Raw genomic sequence first — 22,967 nt, 5'->3', positions numbered from 1 at the left:
ATATATGGGCTTCCATACATTTTTTTTACATTTATTATCTAGGACATGCTTTAGTGTGCAGCATATTTTTACAAACGTAAAGTTGTTTAATTTTATTAGTCATCTGTAATCTGAAGGATGGTTTTTGACGCTTAGGAAGAAAACAAATCAAGAGTTCCCCTAAATGTCAAACTTTTCTGGATGAATTGTTTGTTGTCAAACATGAGGCACAACTTTACACATAATGGAAGTTAAAGAGGAAGTGAGTTTAACGGCGTTTTGATCAAAGTCAGATTTTCTTACCGCAAATGAGTTAACGTTGTTGTTCTCCTGGATGTCGTACGGCATCACGGGGCTCCTGGAGATCCGTCCCAGATGGTCGGCCTCGTTCTTCACAAACTGCAACACACACACACACACACACACACCACCAACGTCTTTTAATAAAAGTTTAGATGGCTGAGCTGAAACCTGTCCGAACCCCACGTCAACCTCACAGCAGATGCAGTCACATAAATCGCTCGATTCAATGGATCAACTCACGAAAGACCTCAAAATCAGTCTTGCTTTTTTGGCGCCATGTTTTTTCCCCCTCATCGCGTTAATATTTTTCTCCGTTAAATTCACCGCTTTTCCGTCATCACATCCTCACCTTTGTAACGTATCAGTTTCTGAATGAAAAGTTTCAGCTGGACTTAATAAAGCGCTATTAAATATAATAGCGTTTTAAATATAAACTTATCGTTTATATTTAAAAACAGAACCGCATCGAGTGCATTTTTCATCCCACACCGGACCGTTGCTCTTTCCCAGTTCTGGTTCGGCTGCCATCGTAGTATCTGTATCAGGAAACCAGCGGCGCCCTCTGCTGGATGAAGGCCAAACTACAACACTAAAAAAATGTCGAAGCGGACGTTCTTAGTGAATCGATTGGAACTAATTTTAATCTAATAAACCATAAGTAATCGTAAATTGATTAATTGTCTGCATCCCTAATTAACAGACATGAAACCTATAAATGGTCACCTGAATAACTTCCAAAGTCCAGTAGCAGCTAAGCTATCGATGTACAGGAAGTAGTTAGCATTTCCTGTTAGCGTCATGCTCTCATAACTCGTCTTGGCAAAACTATCTTTAACGATCTCGACTGGTCGTAATTTTCATATCTTCGTGTCAGGAATTGAACTGGAACTTTTCTTCTTCTCCTGAAAGTCTTTCACAGCCATGAAATGCAGGCACACAAACACCGCAAAACCACTGAATGTTAGTGAACACACAACAGCATGCTCTGCGCTACAGCCTCGATCTTCTGCGAAGACCAGCAGAACTATCTGCAGCTACAGGTCAAACCCACAGTGCCTTGAAAAATTATGCACACCCCTAAAACTTTTCCACATTTTGTCACGTTGAAATCACCAAATTCAGTGTTTCAGCTTCATTTGAGGTTTTACGTGATAAAACACAAAACAGTGCATTTTTGAGGAATGGAAGGGAAATTATAAATTGTTTATTAATGGTGCAAATGGCGAAACAAATGCAATAAAAATGTTGAAAACATAGAAAATAGAAGCAAGACCCTGCAATTACAAAAAAATGCAAATAGCAAAACCCTGAACAGTAAGTATGGAACGCTGCAGACTTGTTCCGTAATAGGTCCTCCAAACCACTAGGGGGAGCCTGGAGTAGGTAACAAAAGCTATGTAAAGATGCTCCTGTTCTATAATATTGTAAATGACACGAAGTATGACATTCTTTTTCTTCCAGTCTCTAATTTAAGCTACTTAAGATTTATAGTTGTAGTTAGGACTGCAACTAACAACTATTTTAATATTCAGTTAAATATTAAATCTGCAATCTGTTTTTGCAGATTTTTCTTTGACTCACTTAAGTTTTGTTTATGTAATATTAGAAATACATCAAAATGCATATTAACAATTTAATTCCTTTTTTGAATAAGAAAATAAATATTTTATTGCCTAAAATGTTGCAACACACCATTCCTTTTATAGCACGAATGATTTGGTTCTCATGGCAACATATTTGGACACCACTGGGTTCAGAGGTTGTGAATACTTTTCCAAGGCACTGCAAAAGTGATGAGCACACATCAGAACCACATCCACAGCTACTCTAGGGAGGTCAAAGGTCGTTTTGCAGTGAACACCACACACCATGCAGGTGGTACCTCTGCAGGGCTACTCTGTCTGCTGCCCCTGGCCGCCCGGCCCCGCTCCCCCTCCACGCTCTCCACCTCGCTCAGCCAGCCTTCCAGCACCGGCCCGCCGCTGGGGCTCACGCTGCGCGACAGGAAGTCCTCCCCCTGCGGCGGAGTGAAGGTGAGGAAGGGCGTGGCAGAGCCGGGCCTCGGCGGGTGCGGCGGCGGCAGCGGGGAGGCGGAGGGCGACGCCATGGGGGAGACGTAGGGCACGGGGCTGGCGGAGTACGGCGGGGGCAGGTACTCGCCCCAGCGGTAGGAGACGGTGGGCGGCGGCGGCAGTGGGGGTGTCGGGGCGGCGGGGGGGCTGCCACCACCCACGGTGAGGGAGATCCACTCGGAGGAAACGGCGTGGACCTCGGGCGAGACGGAGCGGCGAGGGGAGCGGGGCAGCGGCAGGGGGGAGGTGGTGAGGCGGTTACGATACAGCTTTTTACACAGGATGGAGGGAGCAGAGCGGGAAATAAAGGATGAGAAAAATTCACCAAAACAACAACAAAAGACAGATGAAGTGAACACAGAGAGGACAGAGGGACATAACGAGAGCTGGGCGAGTTAAAAATTAAATCTCCATTTTCTTTCAAATGTCTTCCTAAAACAGAAATTGCAAATGACAGAAAATATTTTCAAAAAGTGGATTTTTGTTTTAAGTGTTTGATGTCTGTCTGTCTGACAGTATTAAGGCCAGGCTACAAGAATATTTGTTTAATTACAAGAATAAAGTCATAGTATTAGTGGGGCTTGACGATATTACTGAAAGAAGTATCATGATATAAGTGTTTCATATCAGTCGATATCAATAATTATTGATTCGCTTTTTAGTTTTAAATATCTGAAATACTGCCAGACAATTTTCAAGTAATAATAATGCAAGTTAGTTTTTCAAAAAATAATCAACCTTAATTTGGTGACAAATACTTAATATTGGAACTGGAAGTTTTTTTTTAATGTCCAAAATAAATTAAACAAAACAACCAAAAATAATAAAGAAAATAGAAATAAAACTCACACAGAAGAAGAAGTCTCTGTAAATAAAATTTTAGTTAAAAAATGCGAATCGTCAGAGTGGAAATTATTGAGCTAATTTTATTTTATCATGCGATTAATTGCTTATTATGAAAGGTTTATTCTCAAAATTTCTCATTTTGACTTTTTGGTATTTTTCACATAAAATTACGACTTTATCCTCCTAAAATTCCGACTTTATTTTGTAATAATATGACTTTATTTGCATAATAAAAGAACAATGTTAGCTTGGCCGTAATATTTTGTTGTATAGTTTCCTTAAAATCAGAATCCAAATAAACAGAAGTTTTAAAACACGCTTGTCAAACAAGATGGCCGCCCTGGACCATGGAAACCCACAGAGAGCGTTGGTGGAAAAAACATCCAGATTTTCCAAATATTATCATGTTAACAATGAATTTATCGCCCAGTCTTGAGCACGACCCAGATAACGGCGCTGACCTGCGGCGAGGCGTTGGTGCTGCGCTGCGGCGAGTGGCTGACCGGCGGGTCTGGGTAGTCCACGCCGTTCTTCACGCGCGGCCGCTTGTGCACTTCCACGTAGGTGACGGGGAAGATGCCCTGCCGATTGGTGCCGGAGACTTTCCCCTCGTACCAGTTCTCATCCACTCTGCGGATCAGCGTGATCCGCTCGCCCTGCAGAACCACCAGGTCGGGTCAGAACGGTTCTGCTTCAGTAGTATTATCATCACCACGGACAGATGATTCACCTTCCTGAAGGACATCTCCACCACTGTGTCTCCCTTAAAGTTGAAGCGGGCGACCGCTTCTCCGTACTCCAGAACCTGGACCGGGGCGCTTTTCTTTGGCTGGGCTTTCTCTGTCGGAGGCAGGAGCTGCAACATAAAACCATTAAAGCTGATTTATTGTTACGTTAAGATGGGCGACACAAAACATGTTCAGTACATTCTTTGCAAAAAATCAGCAAACTTTCTGCAAACAGATGAGCAATTATGCAACGGTACGTCTTTGAAAAGCAGAAGTGGAGCCCCCTGCATAATGAACAGGAATGCAGCAAACGGTTTCTGGTTTCTTAGCCGACTGAACCAACCTCAACGTAACTTCGTGGGAAAATGCCGACTCTTCCATGATGTTCGCCTTCATACCAGTTCTGATCGACTTGTCGGATTATGTACACAATATCCCCCTTTTGAAAAGGTAATTCCCTGAAAAACACAAACAGCAAACTTTATTAGTTTAAAGTTTTGAGAAACGACTGACTATTATCATTATTCTGATGATTTTCACCTACTTTAGGCTTTCTGCTCTGAAGTCAAAGCGCGCCATGGCTGGAGTTCTCTGTGTAAAAATGAAACTTTTCAGTTTTCTGGATAAAATCACAAGCAACATCATTAGTTTATCAATAAAATTCCAATACATTTTAATTGGATTGTTCTTTCTGGGTCTTAAATGCCACGTAGTAGAAGAAGATCTTCCTGGGTCGTGTTGGGAGCTTGATATGTTTTTATTTTCAGTTTTGATTGAAAACAAAAAGTAAAGTGGAGTAAATTTCCACCAAATACACTTAACATTTTTAGATTAACATCAAATACTTAGAAGAAAAACTAAAATTTGTGTGAAAAAAAGATTATTTTCAATTATTAAATTCATGATATTAAAACATATATTCTTTGAGGTTATCAGAATCAAAATTCCTTTGTCACTGTGCAAAAAAATGAAAAGAATTGATTTGAAGTCAGACATTTGTGTACTTCTTTTTTTTCCAGAAAATTATGTTTTTACTTGGATAAAATATTCTTAAATTCGTAAAATTGATGAGTAACAACAGAATTCAATGTAGGACAGGGCGATAAATCGATTTTATCAATTTATCAAATTTTTGAAGATTACATTTTTGGAAAATCTGGATTTATTTCAGATGACGTAAACTGCTTGTGTTGGGGGGGAAAAAAAAAATAAATTTCACATCAGTTCAGAAGACAAATAAATAGATTCCATAAACACAAAAACGATTTTCAGTTTAAGTTAGTTTTATAAACGCACAATATGGTCCCAGTGAGTTACGGTTTTTATTTTCTTTATTTCAGTTCACAAAAATGTTTTCTCAATTTCAGCTTCTGTTATTTTGAAAAATGTCTGAAGTGACATTCTGCCAGCGGAGCTAGAACTCGGTTGCTAGGTAACGGGCTGGGCAGGGCTGGCGTTGCTAGGTAACGGACTGGGCTGGGTTGGCGTTGCTAGGTAACGGATTGGGCTGGGCTGGAGTTGCTAGGTAACGGCGCAGGGACAGTTGACTAATCTGCCAGTGGAACTTTTAGTTTTTCACCAATATTAAAGAATTACTGACTTAAAATAAACTTCTATATTCCTGAAAAGTTACTCTTACGGTAGTTTTGTCTTATTTCAGGAGTGCTAAGATATTTTCACTAAAAACTAGACAGAAATATTTATTTCTCAGTGTGCAGAAAGTCCCCCTCCTCCGTCTTCCTGCCTGCAGTGGCGATAAGACTCGACCCTGCGTTGTACCTCGACGCCTGATTTCCGTTTCTCGGCGTTATCTGTGATGTTGAGCAGGTCTCCGAAGCGTTCGTTGGTGATGAACTGGTGGTGCGTCGGCACAATCCCCGTGTGCCTCCGGGCCGCGATGTCGGCCTCTTCCTGTTCCCGCTTCAGCCGCCGCTGCTCCTCCAGGATTTTCTGTCAGGAGAACAAATCAGAAAGCTGCACTTCTGTTGCTAATTTCTAAAAAATCTGCACACGTTTTAGCGATGAATTCACCTCTTTGTCCCCATGACGCTTCCTCAACGCTTCATCCTGGCTTTCCCCGTGAGCTGGGGACGAGTCTGACAAAAACAGCAAGGTGATTTAATCGCTAACTTTACGTCACATAACAGCAATTTCAAACTAAAATGTTGCAGTCACCTCCTCAATTCCAGTCAACTGAATGAAAGGAAATACTATAATAAGCATGCACACATCAAATGACCACAAAAAACAAAGTGCACTGCAAAAAAAACATCTGCATGCAGACAAGGATGAAAACAATGACCAAATGCTGGAAAAAATATATAAAATTACAGTAAACTCCAGTGAAAAATAAAAAAATCAACATGAAATCATGAGAGTATTGATGGTGAGTGACAAATATTTTTTAAAAGTTTAAATTTATTTAATTAATTCCCAAACAGGAAATATCTAATCTGTTTGGGAAGTAAAGGTGGACGATGTGTCTAAAAGTGAAAAATGACGGAAAACCAAAATTAATATAGAAATGCATCAGTTACGTAAGGTTATAATGGATATAAAAAGCCTGTAGATTTCTGCTAACATGCCCGGTTTCTATGACGAAGGGAAAAAAGTCATTTCAAAACTTAGCTGTAACCTATGACCCCAACTGCTTCATGTCGGCATGCGGTGAGCAGGTGGAACCAAAGTTTAATTTACTGTTTGTGCTTCAATCTTTGCCAAAAAGCTAATTCTGATTAGCTAAATGGGTTCTTTGTATCAATGTTGGGCTACAGCTTTCTAGCGGTAAAAGCCAGCACCAAAGCATGATACTGCCACCATCATGCTTCACATGAGGTATTGTGTTCATTTGCAGCATTTGTTACATTTTCAGCTGCTGTGGTTCTCCTTCACACTGGCCTGAGTCAGATAATAAAACTCATTGAAAATCCTGCTCCTCTCCTCACCTGTGGGGGCGCTGCACCAAGAACCACTGGAGGAAACGAAGAAGACGCAAAGAGCAATTTCCTCCTTCACCAAATGTAAACAAAACTGGAGTAGCGTCAGGTTTTAGCTATTGTAGGATTTCTCTTTTGTCTTTGATAAAAAACCACAAGTCATTCTTCCTGTTAGCGTTAGACTATTGTGTTGTTCTGGTTGTATTTACCCAGAATGCCCTGTGCTGTAGACCATTTCCTGTTTTTGGAGTGGTCTCCGGTCTGCTTGGTGTTCACACAGCATTCAAACCTCACCAGAGTTCACTTTTTTGGCCAATTACATGTTCACACCTCCAGGTCAATAAATCAATATTAGCAATTAATTACATTTTTGGACTTTCTTCCCCACCATTGCTTTTCTGGATCAATGTCAGCACGCCCAAGGCGGCCATCTTGTTTCACAAGCTTCTTTTCTTGGAATATTAGGCAGAATAATTCTTCTTATAAGGATACAATCGTAGTAACGCGAGAATAAAATCTTAATATTACCGGAGTAAAGTTGAAACATTAGGTGAAAAAAATTAAAAATAAATTTTCCAAGCATTTTTTCTATTAAAACTAAATTCTCTTGTAATTTTAAGACGTTCCTCTGGTAAAACTGTGTCTTTAGTCTGATGATATTATGACTATATTCTCGTAATTTCACAACAATTCTCATAGCCGTGCCTTAATACTCAGATGTAAAACTCAGAAGCAGTGATTGAAATAATAGCCACTTATCTGTCATTTATAATTTCTTATTTAGAAAAGAGAGAAAGAAAAACTATCTATTGAAACTGGATCTGGTATGAAATAAACTGGAGATTTTATTTTGACGCCCTGTCGCCCAGCTCTACTCTCTGCCGATGAGACTGAACTTTACAATGTGTGGCTGTGACAAACAGCCACAACCCAAGTTGTTTTGGTATTTCCTCCCTAAAAGATGCAGTTTGAGTCACATTACAGGTGAAACTTTTCAAAAAGATGTTTCATCATCATTTATGTCACAAAACCCAGGCGTTTTAGCAGCTTTCTCTTTATTTTCTTAATGTTTGGCTGTTACTTTTCAGGTGAAGTTCAGGTAAGTGTTTGCCAATCTTCAGCAGACATTTAAGTGTAAACTATAACTTGTAAAGATGTAATCTCTGTACAGCCTTTAGCTCCCTAAAGGCCATGGCCACAGCCGCGGTATTTAGTATTTAATAATCTCAAGAAAGCAGTCTAAGACAAATGCACAAAAAAGTCGTCATAAAGGAGAACATTTGTTTGTTTGCAATTTGCAGTGTATAAAGGGTTCAATAATTTTGATTTTAAGTTGATGCGTTAAATAGAGTTAGCATAATGGTGCTAAAAACAGAGTTGTTTACAGGTAAACTATGTTAAGCTAAACAGGCTAATTGTGTGGCTAGAAAAATTAGCCTGTGTGCTAAACCACCAAAACAAACCTACCAGTTTTCTCTACTAAACAGATTAATGTGCTTTCTTTGGATAAATAAATAGTTTTGGCCAAATGTTCACTGTAATCTAAATCTAAATCTGTTCTCTTTTTCACTGCAATGGCAAATATTCTAAACCCTTTCTTAGTGCAGCGCCCCTACAGGCGAGGAGGAGAATTGCATATTCTAATTAGTTTGGTTTGTTTGGCACAGTGTAGCGTTAAAGAGAATCGCACCAGTTGAACATGTAGCAAATGTTGCAACTTTGGTCCCCAATCAAACCGATTCTACCAGGAGGCGGGTTACAGCGCAGGGCATTCTGGGTAAATTGAACCAAAACAAACATGCGAGTTTAGACTCGTGTTTTTTTTTGCCAAAAACGAGAAATCTTCTAACCACTAAAATTTGACACCGCTCCAGTTTTGTTTACATTTCATGAAGAAGGAAGATGCGCTTGGTTTTAATGTCGTTTCCTTCAGTGGTTCTTGGTGCAGCGCCCCCACAGGTGAGGAGGGGAACAAGTTTTGGGTTTGGATTGTTTGCCAGTGCAGAGAGAAAGAGATCCATGGCAGCTGAAAATTATACAAATGTTGCAATTTTGATCCCCAATTTAACCAAGTCTACCAAAGTATCAGGTGTGCAAACACCTTTAGACTGCAGTGCATTTGGATGAAATCGCAATTTTCTACATAATCTAGACCCCTGGATGAGAGTTCTCATTCACAGTGAAAATGGAAGATGGACAGTTCCCTGTCACTTGAACACACCACACAGACTGGAAATGAGAGGACGGTGTCGTTGCTTTGTGGAGGAGGAAGGTGAAGATCAATGAGAGACCACAGAGCAGTGAAAGGGATGGAGTTAGCGACCTCTATGGTGAGCTGCCAGTAGGTTCCCGTTGGCGTCAAACACCTGGCCGTTACTCAGCCGCTCCGTCCCGCCGCCCTCCAGCTTCTCCACGGCCTCCAGGGAGGAGAGCCGCCGCGGGATGAGGGGCCTCTGGGGGCCCGCCGTCACCCTGGTGGCCAACAGCGTCCGTCGGGTTTGGTGCGGCTGCGGGTTCTTCCGTAACCTGAAGGGCGCCGGGCCCATGAGGAAGAGGTTTCCCGGCAGCATGGCCTTCCTCTCCGCAGCGGCAGGTTTGTCCTGCTGCCTCTCATGGCGCAGGATGGTGGTGAAGCGGGTGTAGGAGGCCGGGCAGGCGCCTTTGCACTTGCTGGGCTTGAGGAGGAGTGGATGGTTCAGGTGGTGCAGGTGGTGGTGGTGGTGGAGCGGAGGGGTTTTGGATCCGCTGAGGATCTGCTCCACTTCCTGTCCATCCCCCGACGATGAAGCTGCCTCGTCCTCTGGAGACGAAACCCTGGAGTTCCCGCCCTCCGCCGCAGCGCTAGCGTCCGTCGTTGTGGCTTCGGTTGTCAGGAGCGCCTCGGCGGACACGGCGGACGCCACGCGGTCGGGGCTGCGGTTCCGCCCGGAGTCCAGAGCGGACAGCGACGACGAGCGGCTGGGGGCGGCGCCAGACCGCCGGATCATCGTTTCGAACTCGCTGACCCGTGACGACACGTTGTCCCGTCCAACTGTCTCGACAGACTTCTCTGCGTCGCTCTTGGCCGCCTCAAACAGCGAGGTGAGGCTGCGGACGCTGCCGTGCGGGCTGCAGCCGACCGAACTGGGCCGCTGGATGTGATGCATGGTGCGGTACAGGCTGGAGAACCCGGACGCGCTCCGTCTCACCGCAGGGGAGACGCTCCGGTCCTCCTCTTCACCAAAGCGCCCTGGGTAGATATCCTCGCAGCTGTGAGACTTGGGCTGTCTGGCGCCATCGGTCCTGCAGTCCTGGCTGTCACCACTGGGGGGCAGCAGCTTGGGCTTGAACTTAGAGGGCAGGATCTGCGGTATGCAGGCTTTGGCAGCAGACAGGGTCTTCTTACTCTTACACTGGTCACCTATTGCATTACTGGCAAGAACCGTTCGACTATTTACAGAGGAGCAGGGTGAAATTAAACAGCCATTCCCACCTTTATAATCCACTGGCAAGCATGCAGGACAACAGAATAAACAACATATTAGATTACAACGGTCACAAAGTTTACACACAAAAACAGTTTGAGTCTGAGATAAAAACCAAACTCCATCGAAAGTGGATGAGAGGAAGCAGACTTGATGCTGTGAACATCAAGCAGATGTTTACTGCATGATAAGAATGAATCCAAGAGGAAACTACGGTGGCCCTGAAGGCCAAACCACAACAGCAAATCACTAAACACAAAATATTCAAAAACGCAATGACATTAACGCAGCACAACTACAAATTGAGAAAACTAAGTGTTTTCTTAAGAAAACACAACATTAACTAAGCGCAACACTCACTGCAGAGTCGGAACAATATCCGGTTCTAAAGCCAAGTTCTTTGGTTTCCTACTTTTATTGTAATTGTTCTTAATGCTTAATTGTGTTAAACACAATTAATGTTGTTGCGTTTTTCCATTTGTAGCTGTGTTTAGTGATTTGTTGATGTGGTTGGACCTTCAGGGCCACCGTAGGAGCCTGTATCGTCGACACAACGAGGGAACAGACGGCGTTCAAACAGCGACATGCCATGAAATGTCACGTGAGGTTGGAGGCTGTTTAAGCTAACTACAACTAAAGGCTGATCGTGTTTATCCAGATTCAGACTTCGGTGAGTTTCAGGGGATTTTAGGTGATCAATCAACGCAAAATAGAGAGAAATTGTGAAGTAGTAGAAAAAGGATCAGTGCTGACCACTGAAAACTGAAAACCGTGCATAGCTTTCCTTTCACTTCACAGGCTAAACTTTAATAAAACATGAAAAAGTTATAGCTTCAAACATTGCTTTCATTGTTTGATGCCTGCAGAATCTGCAGGCGGCGCTGCTACCAAGCTGCTTCCCTGAGTTTGTGAATTAAAAATACATCCTGATCCAACCGCCCTGCAGTTAAAATGTTGAAATCTGCTAGGAAAAGCTTGTGTCAGCGCCTGGTGACTCATGACTGCGATCCAGATGGTGCTGGGAAATGACACAACGCTTCCACGTGACGCGAGGCTCCGCCGCGCGGCGACTGACCGATCTGCCAGAGTCAAATCTGTCAGGAAAACACGCTGCGGAGGATGACTCTGCGTTTTATTCATGGCAGACGGGGAGAAAAGAGTCACTCCTGCTCATGAATGCAGCACAGCGAGTCAGGGTTTCGTTTTTTGTGAACAAAGATTTGGGGCTGAAACAATTAATCGTGATTAATCAAATATTTAATTAACTCAATTCAAGTTTACTTCTATAGCACATTTGAGCAACAAGGCAGTTCAAAGTGCTTTACGTCATAAAAACATCATAAAAGAGTCACCAGTTGTGACTGTAATTCAGAAATCGATTAATCGGACCTAAAAACAGCCATTTGGTGAAAAAAACTCAAAATATTCAAAGCAGAGACCAAGTCAAAAATTACAGATCAGAAGTAACTGGCTGCTACTTTAATTTTAAACAGAACAATTAGTCAATTATTGAAATAATCATCAACTACTTTAGTAATCGATTAATCGTTAACTGTACAAACTGAAAAAAGGCGATTTGCTGACAGAACACAGTCAGAGGAGTACAAATGTACAAAAATGTCTAATATTAGCATTTTGTCTGTAAATATGCTTTTGCCCAAACTCCTTCAGTTGTAAAGTTTTAGCTTCACTCGGTTCAGATTTACTAAAGAATTTTAGGTTATTGCATTTCCTATTTAAAAAAGGAATTGGATTATATGTTCATTTGTATATTTGGTAACACTTTATTTGAAGGGGGTGAATAAGACTGTTATAAACATGTCATAAACATGTCAGGAACATGAATAAGCCTCCATAAATATTTATTACTGTTGTCATAAAGCGTCATTCGGTAAATTATGACACTTTTAATACAAAGTTGACATTATTCAAAATGTCTTTGTTATGACAACTTGACTTTAACCAAGAAATCATTACTGTTTAAACTTTACCGTTAATAACAAAGTTACCTAATTTTTAAAGTGCAATCAGTAATACTTTTATAACAAATTTATATCAGTAATGATTTCTAAGTGTCATAATTTACCGAATGACGCTTTATGACAACAGTCATAAACATTCATGAAGGCTTATTCATGTTCCTGACATGTTATGACATGTTTATAACAGTGTCATGTCAGTCTTATTCACCCCCTTCAAATAAAGTGTTATCATATATTTTAATGTATTTATAAGATAGTATAAAAAGGCTTAAATGCCTAAAATCTGTAAAATGTATATTTTTTATCTGATTAATCGCCAGAATAATCAATTACTGAATAAATTGTTTGCCGCAGCCCTTTAAATATGAGATTTTTTGCCATTTTGTGAGCATAAGGCTGAAACACATGGTGGAGTGTTTGGTTTCTGCCTTTCTTTGGCTTGTTTCTCTGCTTCATGAGCAGCGAGTGACTCAAATAGCCCAGGTGGAGCCTCAGGCAGGAGCTGCATGTTAGTCAGTTGACTGGATGGGTAATTTTTCACACAGCGTAGCTCCACATCTGCTTACAACAACCACCGTTTCCAGCATTAGGGTTATAATTACTATGCAGTTCGGCTTTAAAAGTGGAAACTGTTGCATGTTTGCTCAGCTCGGTACATTGGGTCAAAGTGTCCCCGCCTTGGATCTGGCATTCCAGCTCCTGACCCCACACTGACAGCTGACTTCCTCATGCCGCCTCTGTTTATCTCACTGCTCTGTTTATCTCTCCTCATCCATGCCCTCTCTGCCTGGAGACCGCTCCAGCTGGGCGGCAGCGGGGGGAAAAAAATCCACCAGGTTGGGTTTCAAGACGACTTCAGACCCAACATGAGTCAAAAAACAAACAAGTGAAAAGATCCACAGGCGCATCGAAATAAATTAGATCATCATCAGAAAGTTTGTTAATTTAATTTTACCTAGTTGTGGCAGAACTAAGAGAATTTTACAAAGTACATTTTGGTCTAATTTCTTCTGCAAATATCTTACAAAGTAAAACAAAGCTAGCTTACAAGTAACTTTACAGCAAAAAAAACCAGGAGCTTGTTTTCAGTCAGTAATTCCTTAATATTAATAAAAGAGTACAAGTTCTGCTGGAAAATGATTTCAATTGTAACATAATGAAAATGTCTTGCTATAAGTGAAATAATCTGCCAGTGGAATTGGAACTCGGTTGCTAGGCAACGGGCTGTGCTTGGCTGGCGTTGCTAGGTAACGGCGCAGGGCCCATTATCTGTGAAATAATCTGCCAGAAGCTTGAACTTTTTCACCATCATTAAGGAATTATTGACTTAAAACCAACCAGCTTCCACATCTTCCTGAAAAGTTACTTGTCAGTTAGTTTTTCGTGCGACCAAGAATACTTAGAAAATGTTGTTTCTTTTGCAGGTGCATTGAGTGGAAGGAAGAACTGTGGTAGAAAAATTGTAACAGGGATCCAAAGTCTGTTCTGCTAAAGTTGTACTTGTGGATTTATGATAAATAAATAAAAGAATAAATGTAAAACAACAAAAACAACCTTGTGCATTTATAACAAGTCATTTGGGATATTGGTGTATTGAACTGGAAGCATAAATCACCTTTTCAAAGTAGCTTCTTGCCAAAACAAGCTTTCAATCCCTGTTAATTGTGAACCTTTTGACCACAGGTTTTTCCTTTCACTCAACTTTCCATTAATATGATTGGATGCAGCCCTCTGTGAGCAGCCAATTTCTCCTACATTGACCTTTAATGATTTATTTATGGCAATTTGTGGACAACATACGACATAATGTGACCTTTCTGTATTGAAATGCATTTTATTCATTTTATGTAACTTTGTATTCTGTCTTTGTGTGAGGCTGTTCGCTTTAGGATTTTTCAAAAAAGCTTTTATTGCCTTTTATTTTGCTGCTTTTGCACAGAAATTTTCCCACCGTGGAGACAATAAATTATATTTCTATTCTTATCCCTGTTGCTTGTGTATTTTCTATGCTAACATACTTTTTCCTTCCACTCAACTTTCCATTAATATCAATATAATCACAAAATGAACTGAAATATTGCGGGTTTTCAGTTTGACTTAAAGTTTGTTAAGCTGAATTTCTAAGGAGAGAAATTTGTCCCAATATTAAGAAAATATTTCAAAAATGGAAATTTGAGGAAAATGGATTTCAAAAATGAAACTGAAAAACTTCTCAATCTGAAAATAATTTTTGAGAGTAATTTATTTACTAATAATTTTTTTTATTTTTAAGAAATAAAAAAAAATTGAATAAAAAAATGAGCAAACTGCATAAATGTGTACAAGATTTCATGCTAAAATCTTGTTTTTTGATTGAGTTTTTCAAATGTAAATTTTTGTAACATGTTCTTTGCTTGTGATAATGTTGGAAGTAATTTCTCTCCATAAATGGCAGAAATAAATAAACTTCTTGATGACTTCCTGGTTTATAGAAATGCAGCTGTAGGTGGTAATGAATGCTGCGACGTGATTGGCCGATAATGTGCTCTGTGCGTTATCCAACAGAACGGTTGAGCGAATCACATGCATGTGGAAGTTTCAACATTTTCCAACATCTGCAGCTTTCAGAGCAGTTTACACTGCAAAAACACAAAATCTTAAAAAGTATTTTTAGTCTAATTTCCAGCACAAATGTTTTAGTACAATTGAAATAAATCAAAGCTAAAGCAGAAGCTTGTTTGAAAGCTGCAGTATGCAACTTTTACAAAAATGTTTTTTTCTATTCCAATCAGAGCCAGGAGGCTGGTCTTAACGCTGTCAATCAAATTTGTGTACACGCTGCTAAATGTTTTTTTTATCAGTAGAGAAACAACACACCGTCATAGGAAAACTGTTTATAAGCCGTCATTGATGGCTCTGCTAACTAGCTTTAGCACTCACTGATGGCTGCAGCGTAGCAAAGAGGGTGATTGACAGCGGTAAGACCCGCCTCCTGGCTCTGATTGGTTGTTTCTAGTTAGCACTAGGAGATGGAGGAGGAATTAAATAAAAAAAAAAAGATTATCTGTCTTACATTAAACTATCACAACAAAATGATAACATTATGTAAAAAACATATTTTTCAGTCAATAAATTTAATTGAATATTGAGTATAGATTAAAAAGTGCTGCTTCCACTGGCAGGTTTTTGACTTGTAGTGTCCGTATTGGTTTTGATATTGAAAAAACCTTCTAGATCGGTTATCGGTGACTGTTCCTGATCCATAAGGGCAGATCTATACAGTCTAATTCTATGCTTTATTATTTATTTTACATTATATTGAGAATTTCTACTTGCTCTTTATGAACCATTTGAAAAAAATTTTTGTTTCAGTTTATTTTCTACGTTTAACCAAATTGTCAACCTGAATTTCTTTATTGTTTATTTTACATTGGCTGTTCTATTCCTAACTGCACTGACTGAACAAAAGTAAAGTTTTTTTTACATTTTTGACCATGTTTCTGAAGCTATTGGTGCATTTAAGTTACCAAATAAATATATAATTCAGTACATTTATGTCTGTGTTAAAAAAAAAAGACATCTTAGGTCAGTTCAGCTGTTTTCTGAATCGGATCAGCCGATACTGAACCACAGATATCAGAAGTGAAAAAAGTGGATCAGTTCATCCCCACTTATTTATGGGGAAACAAAAACATCAAAATTAAGGAATTATTTACTTAAAAAGCTCATATTTGATGCCAAAAAGTTACTTAGAATTTAGTTTTGTCTCATTTCAAGTGTAATAAGGTATTTGAGCGAATAAGTAGATAAAAATACTTGTTAATATTTTGTGTTTTTGCAGAGAGCGGCCATGTTTGAAGCTGAGCTAGCGTCCTACCTTTAGAGGAGGAGGAGCTGCCTTGGCGCTTGTTTAAAGCCCGCAGGCCTTGCAGGGGAATGTCGCCGCCCTCCAGGACGCTCTTGTAAACGTGCCGGTCGCATTCTGGAGCGGCGGGCTCGCCGGACGACGACCCGCCGTCCTTCTCCTCCTCGTTGTGTCCAGACTTGCTAGAGGAGCTGCGCCGCAAACGAGAGAGAAAAATGTTACTCAAACACAGCCGAGCTGCTTCGATATCAATATGCGTTTCAGTGATTTATGGAGAGAAATTCGTTCCAATATTGGTGAAGGCGAGGAGCGTGTTTCAAAAAATTTTAATATAAAAAAAAAAGCATTTCAAAAATGAAACTAAATCAAACTCACATTTTGAGTGTACTTCACAATATGTTGAATTAAGTTTATTTTTCATATGTTTTGTAAATTACTTCCATTGTGGGTTTTATTTTTGCTCATTTTATTTTTTTTTTGAAAATGTACTTCTCGGATTTTATTTTAAAAAATTGGAAAAATGTAAAAACTAAAATGAGCAAAAATAACTTGCAGTTCACATTTTCCAGATGTATTTAGTTTTAATCACTTTCTCAGATTTTATTTTTGCTAATTTATTCATGTATTTTTATTACTTTTTTCTATTTAATTTTTACTTTTTTTAATAAATTTTTTTCAAAACAGAAAAATGAATTAAAAAAATGAGCAGGTTACTATTTTTTCCAGATTGATACATTTTTATAATTTTTCAGATTTAATTTTGTTTTTTACTTCTTTAGATGTTATTTTTGCTAACTGAAATATTTTTTGAAAACAAAATAAAAATCTGTAAAAGTACCAAACTGCATAATTAAGTACGCATTGAAAATGGATCTTAGATCGTATTTTTTTTGATTGAGAAGTTAAAAAAAAAAAATTAAAAAGCAATTTTGATTTTTAAAACATGTTCTTTGGTTGCAATAATATTGTAACTAATTTCCCTCCGTAGTTCATTATCTAAAAAAAAAAGAAAGATACATCAGGGTAATGCTCCGTCATATGGGTCTCATTAAGGGGATTCTGGGTAAGTTTGTGAAATTCTTGTGGGATGTGATGTAATTAGAGCAGGAAAAAAACCCAACGTGGATCCAGAGCAAAGGCAGAGAGGAGATTTGTCTGCGTTGGGAATGATTTCCATAAATATTCCCTCAACATTCCCATCTGGTGCATCAGCAGCACCTGTGTCACCTCCATGCGCCGGTGCTGGTTTCTGTCCTCATTCTGGCGAAAAGCTGCGACAGAGAAGCGTTTTTAAATCTCTGAGCAACAGGAGGCTCCTTGGTAGGGAAATATTCTCAGCAGTGCTGGCAACGCGTCTGCGCTGGGCGTGCAGCAGGAATTCACGTAAATGCTTCTGTGGCTGATTTACGATCAGATTTAAAATAATCTCCTGAGAAGCTTCTAGTAAAAGCAAACGCCAAGCGGCGCATGTCCTGCGCTCCATGCTGCACATCCCTCCACATTTAGACTGGATGGGATTTATTTCTGTCATCATTAGACTCCAAAACACACAAAGCTCTAGTTTACAGCCTTTCCTGGTCACTTTTCATTAAACATAACGGTAAAAATGTCAGGTTTGCCGTTTTTGCTCTTTTATCAAATCTAAACATCTAAAATCAATCAACACTTCAAAAACACAAAACTTTACCAAGTAATATTTGGTCTAGTTTCTACTGCAAATATATTATTACACTTTAAATAAGACAAAACTAATTTATAAGTAAATTTTCAGCAGGAAAATAAAGTTAGCTTTGTCTTATAAAACGTGTTTTAAGAAACCAGATAAAACTATTTTGTTTTTGCAGTGTATTGTTTGCAGTAACTGCAGAGGAAGTTTGATCCACTCTTCTTTGCAGAATTGTTTTAATTCAGCCACATTCAGTGGTTTAGAGCTAAAATGGCCTGTTCCATACTTTGACTAGGCCACTTCTGGATTTCCATGAAATCATTCAGAGTTGAACTTATTGGTGTGCTTTGGATTCTCGTCCAAAGCTAAAAAATACAACTAATTATTTCCTGAAGCGCCAAAAAGAGCCCAGACCATAATACTTCCACCATCATGTTGGAATGCTAGCATGATGCTCTGTTTACACTGCAAAAAACAACAAAGAAATCAACATTTTCTGTTTTCTAGAACCTGTTTGAACAACATGAAGTAGGTTAAAAAACCTCTGCATACATAAAAACAGCAAATCCATTTAGTTTCCAGTGAAAATATCTAATTAGACTTGAAAAATAAGACAAAATAGTGAGAAATAAGAGCTTTAAGTCAATAATTCTTTAATATTAATAAAACAGAAGTTTTCCAGTTAAAACATTTTCTTCCACTTTTTATGAATGTTCAAGAATCATCTACTTAATATAAACTCCTACATTTTGCTAAAAAGTTACTTTTAAGTTAGTTTTGTTTCATTTAAAGTGTGCTAAGTAAAAACTAGACAAAAAGATTGTGTTTTTATGCCAAACATGACAGTTTCTTTCAGGAAACGTGAGCCTGTAGCCGACTTCGTGCTGTCAGACAGGTTCTAGCAAACAGAAAATGTTGATTTTTGTAAACTTGTGACAGTTTTACATCTTTAATATCCGTTCTGCTGCATCATGATGGCAGAACAAACCAGTCCGGATCATTCCAGCCTTTCCGTTCTGAAATATGTCAGATCCAGCAGCCATGTCTGACTCTGCTGAGGCAGGAAAACAGCGGAGCAACCGTAAATTAGCCCCTCAGAGGGAAGTCGGTTTATGAGCAAAGTTTCCGCTGCGAACATTTTGAGTGGCTAAACTTCCATCGGCTTTAATCAGGGATCGCTTCCTTTCCAGCTCTCAGACGTATCAATGGAACAAAAAGCTGGTTTGGGGTTTATTTTAGCCGCCGCGCTGCGCGCGCGCTCCCCGCCACCCCCTCGCCCCCCGCTGCCCCCTCCTGGTGACATAATGACTGCAGCAGATGGAAAGCAGAAACGAAGGTTTATTTTCTCTAGACAGTTTTTGCGCTGCGGCCCCGAATTCCTGGCATTTTATTGCAGGACACAGAAATAGACGCTGTCAGTCTCCATCAAACACAAAGGCAAGATCAAACGCAGCTTTTGGTCTGAGTGGAGCTGCAACTAACGGTTATTCCACTTATCAATTCATCTATTGATTACTGCGATAAGTCGGATAAATAAAAGTCCCACATTCTGCAGATTTTTTTAATTTAAGCATTTTTCATGTGAAATAAACTTTTTTCCCTTCTTTTATACTTGCTTTAACATAAATTGCCCGTTGAGACTCAAACAAATAATTTATTTCCTTTTTTTCTTGCTTAAAATGCAAAAAGTCTGATCTGTAATTTTTTTGGATTAACATAATACACTGCAAAAACACAAAATTTTAAAATTTTTCTAGTTACTTATTACACTTTAAATAATACAAGTGTTAAAATTAACTTTTCAGGAAGATATATTAGCTTTTTTAAGTGAATAATTCCTTAATATTGAGGGAAAAGCAGATTAATTCACTAGTAACTGAATTAATCTGCTTTTCCCTCAATATTAAGGAATTATTCACTTAAACACGCTTCTATACCTTCCTGAAAAGTTACTTCTAAGTTAGTTTTGTCCTATTTAAAGTCTAATAAGACAAACTAGAGCAGCAGTGAAATATTTGGGAGAAAAGGTGATTTTTTTTGTTACATAATTCGAACCAGGTGAAGCTGAAAATGCCACTTGAGGAGTTCTGGGTTGAACAGACAAAAGACGGGTTTCTTTTATCTTAAATGCAAAATATGTAATTTTTTGGGTTAATTTCTTCTCTGATTGTGTTGTTCTTTCTTTTTTGAGTCTGTTTTCTCCAGTTACCAATTAATCGATCACTAAATAAGCTGATTAATCTGATTAATCGCTCATGTTTCATGATCTGGTCATTCAGCACATTCAGGCGGAGGTAACAGTTTCTAAGTTATGCAGCAGCTGGGAGAGTTCCCTTTATCCCAGTGCCATCCAGGTTCCTGTCTTTAAATAAACTCTCCCCCCGATAGGAGCCATATCTACAACCTGAAGGGAAAACAACACAAAATGCAGAAAGGGGACACTCTGTTCTGCTGGCTTTTTGCCTCTTTAACAGGAAACTGCCGTTCATCCCTCTCATAATCACATCAAATCTACAAGGATGAGGCGAGATTTTAAAGCTGGAGAAAGGAAGAAGCGTTGACTTACTACTGCTGCAGGTCGGAGGCTGTTTCCAGAGGGCTGAAGGAGGGGGCACTCTGCAACAAACCAAACAAAGAAGTCATTGATAGATCCACAGGAAGATCTCCTCCCGCTGAAACAGGCAGCAGCCTCCAGTCAGGCCAGATTCTGCCCTCCGTTCCTCTCGGTCGGCCGTGTGTTTCTGCGTCGAGCGTTTCCGAGCGTCTCTCGGCATGGACGGGGTGGGGGGGCGAAGCGTGTGTTTTGGCCTGCATGCAAGTTGGGAGAAAACAAGCGGCAGAAAGGAGAGTGGAAGGGAAGGGAGGGCTGGGCGTGCGTCGGTCAGGGGGCGCCATGCGGGGAGGGGAGGCTGTCACGGGCTCAGCCTATAAGCTGCTGTCTCCCACTGAAGCCACTTCTTTTGTCTGACTGAGTCGCTCTCATTACCAGCGGAGCAGACAGGGGGGCAATTAACCAGCTGGTGGGGCAAGGAGGCCGAATTACATGTATCAACACGGACACAGGAGCTCACCAATATGCAAAAGATATGAGGGCTGAAACGATTAATCGTATAAAACACGATTAATCGATTAATGAAACAGTTGCTGACTAATGTAGTAATCAATTAATCAATAACTGAGCATACAAACACAAAAATATACAAATTACTGAAAGAACAACACAGTCAGAGCAGAAATTAACTAAAAACATAGTTTGCACTAACTGGGTTGGGCTGAAAAGATTAATTGGATAAATCGCGATTAATCGATTAATGAAATGGCTCTCGACTAATTTAGCAAACAATTAATTGCTAACTTTAGTAAACAGACTCAAAAGTAGGCAAATTGCTGAAAGAAAAACACAGTCAGAGCAGAAATTAAGCCAAAACTGTACAAAGCTATATGCTTTATGCGATTAATCAAATATTGAAGGAATTGACAACTCATTTAGTTATCGATTAATCATTAACAGGAGTATACTGACTGAAAAAAGCCGATTTAAAGCAGGAACACATTCAGAGCAGTAATTAAGCCAAAAGGGTTAGAACATACACATAATTTGTGTTGGTGTTACAAGGAATTACTCCTAAATCCACTCTTACTAACACAAGAGCAGACTGATGTGCAAAACATTTAGGGCTGAAGCAATTAATCAGATTAAGTGTGATTAATCAATGATCAAAATAGTCACAGATTTAGTAATCGATTAATTGCTAAATGGCGCATACAGACTCAAAAAAGGCCATTTGGTTGGAAAAAAAACATTCAAAGCAATATTTAAGCAAAAACTGAACAAAAAATATATACATTTTGCATTGGTAGTTGAATTACAGTTATCAGCTTGGACACAAGAGCTCACAGATATATAAACTGATTCACGATTAAACAATTAATCAGTTAATCACGATTAATTGATTATTCACATCATTGTCAGCTGATTTTGCAATCGATTAATCGTTAACTGGATCATACAGACTCAAACAAAGGCCATTTAGTGGGAAAAAAAACATACTGAGAGCAGTAATTAAGCCACAATTGGACAAAAAAGATAGTACACTGTAAAAATATAAACTTTTACTAAATATTTTTGGTCTCGTCTCTAGTAAAAATATCTAAGTAAACTTGAAATGAGACAAAACTAAATAACTTTTCAGCAAGAAATAGGAGTTTGTTTTAAGTAAATCATTCATTATTGATGAAAAATACTAGCTCCTCTGGCAGATTATTTCACTTATGATATGGGAGAAAACTCTTGTTATAAAATAAATAATTGTTTTTTATCAATATTAATGAATTATTGACTCAAAACAAGCTGAAAATGAGACAAAACTAAGATATCTGCACTACAAACTAGACAGAAATACTTGGTAAGACTTTGTGTTTTTGCAGTGCACAGAGAAATAGTCAAACACGAAAGAATAAATAATTTTCTGCATATTTAGGCGCATAAAGCGAGTGGAGTGACATTTAATGGAGATGAATTGGCATTACATAAAGAGCAATAACACATATTTTTGTTGGGGTCACTGATGGAGCAGAGCAGCAGCCAGCGGCATTTTAAAATGCTTTGGAGCTAAGCTAATTTTAGCCCACTGTTTCTGCTGCTTTCCTCTTTTCGGACGTCACAGCAGGTAAAAATAACGAGGCTCTATGAATAAGAGCACAAGTGTTGTTTGCAAATACGATTGCACAATCGCCCCCCTCGTCTCTCCCATTCCCACCATCCCAGGGTTGCCAGTTTGGGCAAGTTTCCTCCCAGTAAGGCGGCTTCTGAACAATAAAGCTGCTCAAAACTTTTAATAAAATGCTGTGTTAATGCCCTTAGTAGTTAATTTATTTTGAAAATTTGAATGTGACAAAATCAATTATTGGTCAGTCAAGTGTCACTGATTGTCTTTGTCAACAATTATTGATTAGTTTTTGTTTGAATATCTGAAATATTACCAAACCGGTGTCATGACTTAACTGATTGTTTTTAAGCAGTTGTGAGGCAAAGTGGTGAAACTGTAAAGTGCTGCTATTCGACAGGCTGTTGCTAGGTAACCGAGGAGCGAGTGAGTTGCTAGGTAACCGAGGAGCGAGTGAGTTGCTAGGTAACCGAGGAGCGA

The 22,967-nt window shown here is 39.4% G+C and overlaps 1 protein-coding gene across 1 annotated transcript in view; it reads right to left on the bottom strand.

Annotated features, from left to right (window-relative positions):
- sorbs1 (sorbin and SH3 domain containing 1) overlaps positions 1-22,967 on the bottom strand; it is a 59,480-nt gene that overhangs the window by 3,390 nt on the left and 33,123 nt on the right. Inside the window, exons 12-22 of the mRNA XM_017308825.1 lie at positions 20,387-20,745; positions 16,167-16,345; positions 9,188-10,348; positions 5,960-6,024; positions 5,708-5,878; positions 4,473-4,519; positions 4,272-4,386; positions 3,931-4,056; positions 3,662-3,856; positions 2,165-2,623; positions 283-378 (exon numbers count right to left, since the gene is read on the bottom strand). Of these exons, the coding sequence (XP_017164314.1) occupies positions 283-378; positions 2,165-2,623; positions 3,662-3,856; positions 3,931-4,056; positions 4,272-4,386; positions 4,473-4,519; positions 5,708-5,878; positions 5,960-6,024; positions 9,188-10,348; positions 16,167-16,345; positions 20,387-20,745 (2,973 nt within the window). The remainder of the gene's footprint in view (positions 1-282; positions 379-2,164; positions 2,624-3,661; positions 3,857-3,930; positions 4,057-4,271; positions 4,387-4,472; positions 4,520-5,707; positions 5,879-5,959; positions 6,025-9,187; positions 10,349-16,166; positions 16,346-20,386; positions 20,746-22,967) is intronic.

This window comes from Poecilia reticulata, linkage group LG15, assembly GCF_000633615.1.
Source record: "Poecilia reticulata strain Guanapo linkage group LG15, Guppy_female_1.0+MT, whole genome shotgun sequence".
Taxonomy (NCBI): Eukaryota; Metazoa; Chordata; class Actinopteri; order Cyprinodontiformes; family Poeciliidae; genus Poecilia; species Poecilia reticulata.
This window is presented reverse-complemented; position numbering and strand designations above follow the sequence as displayed.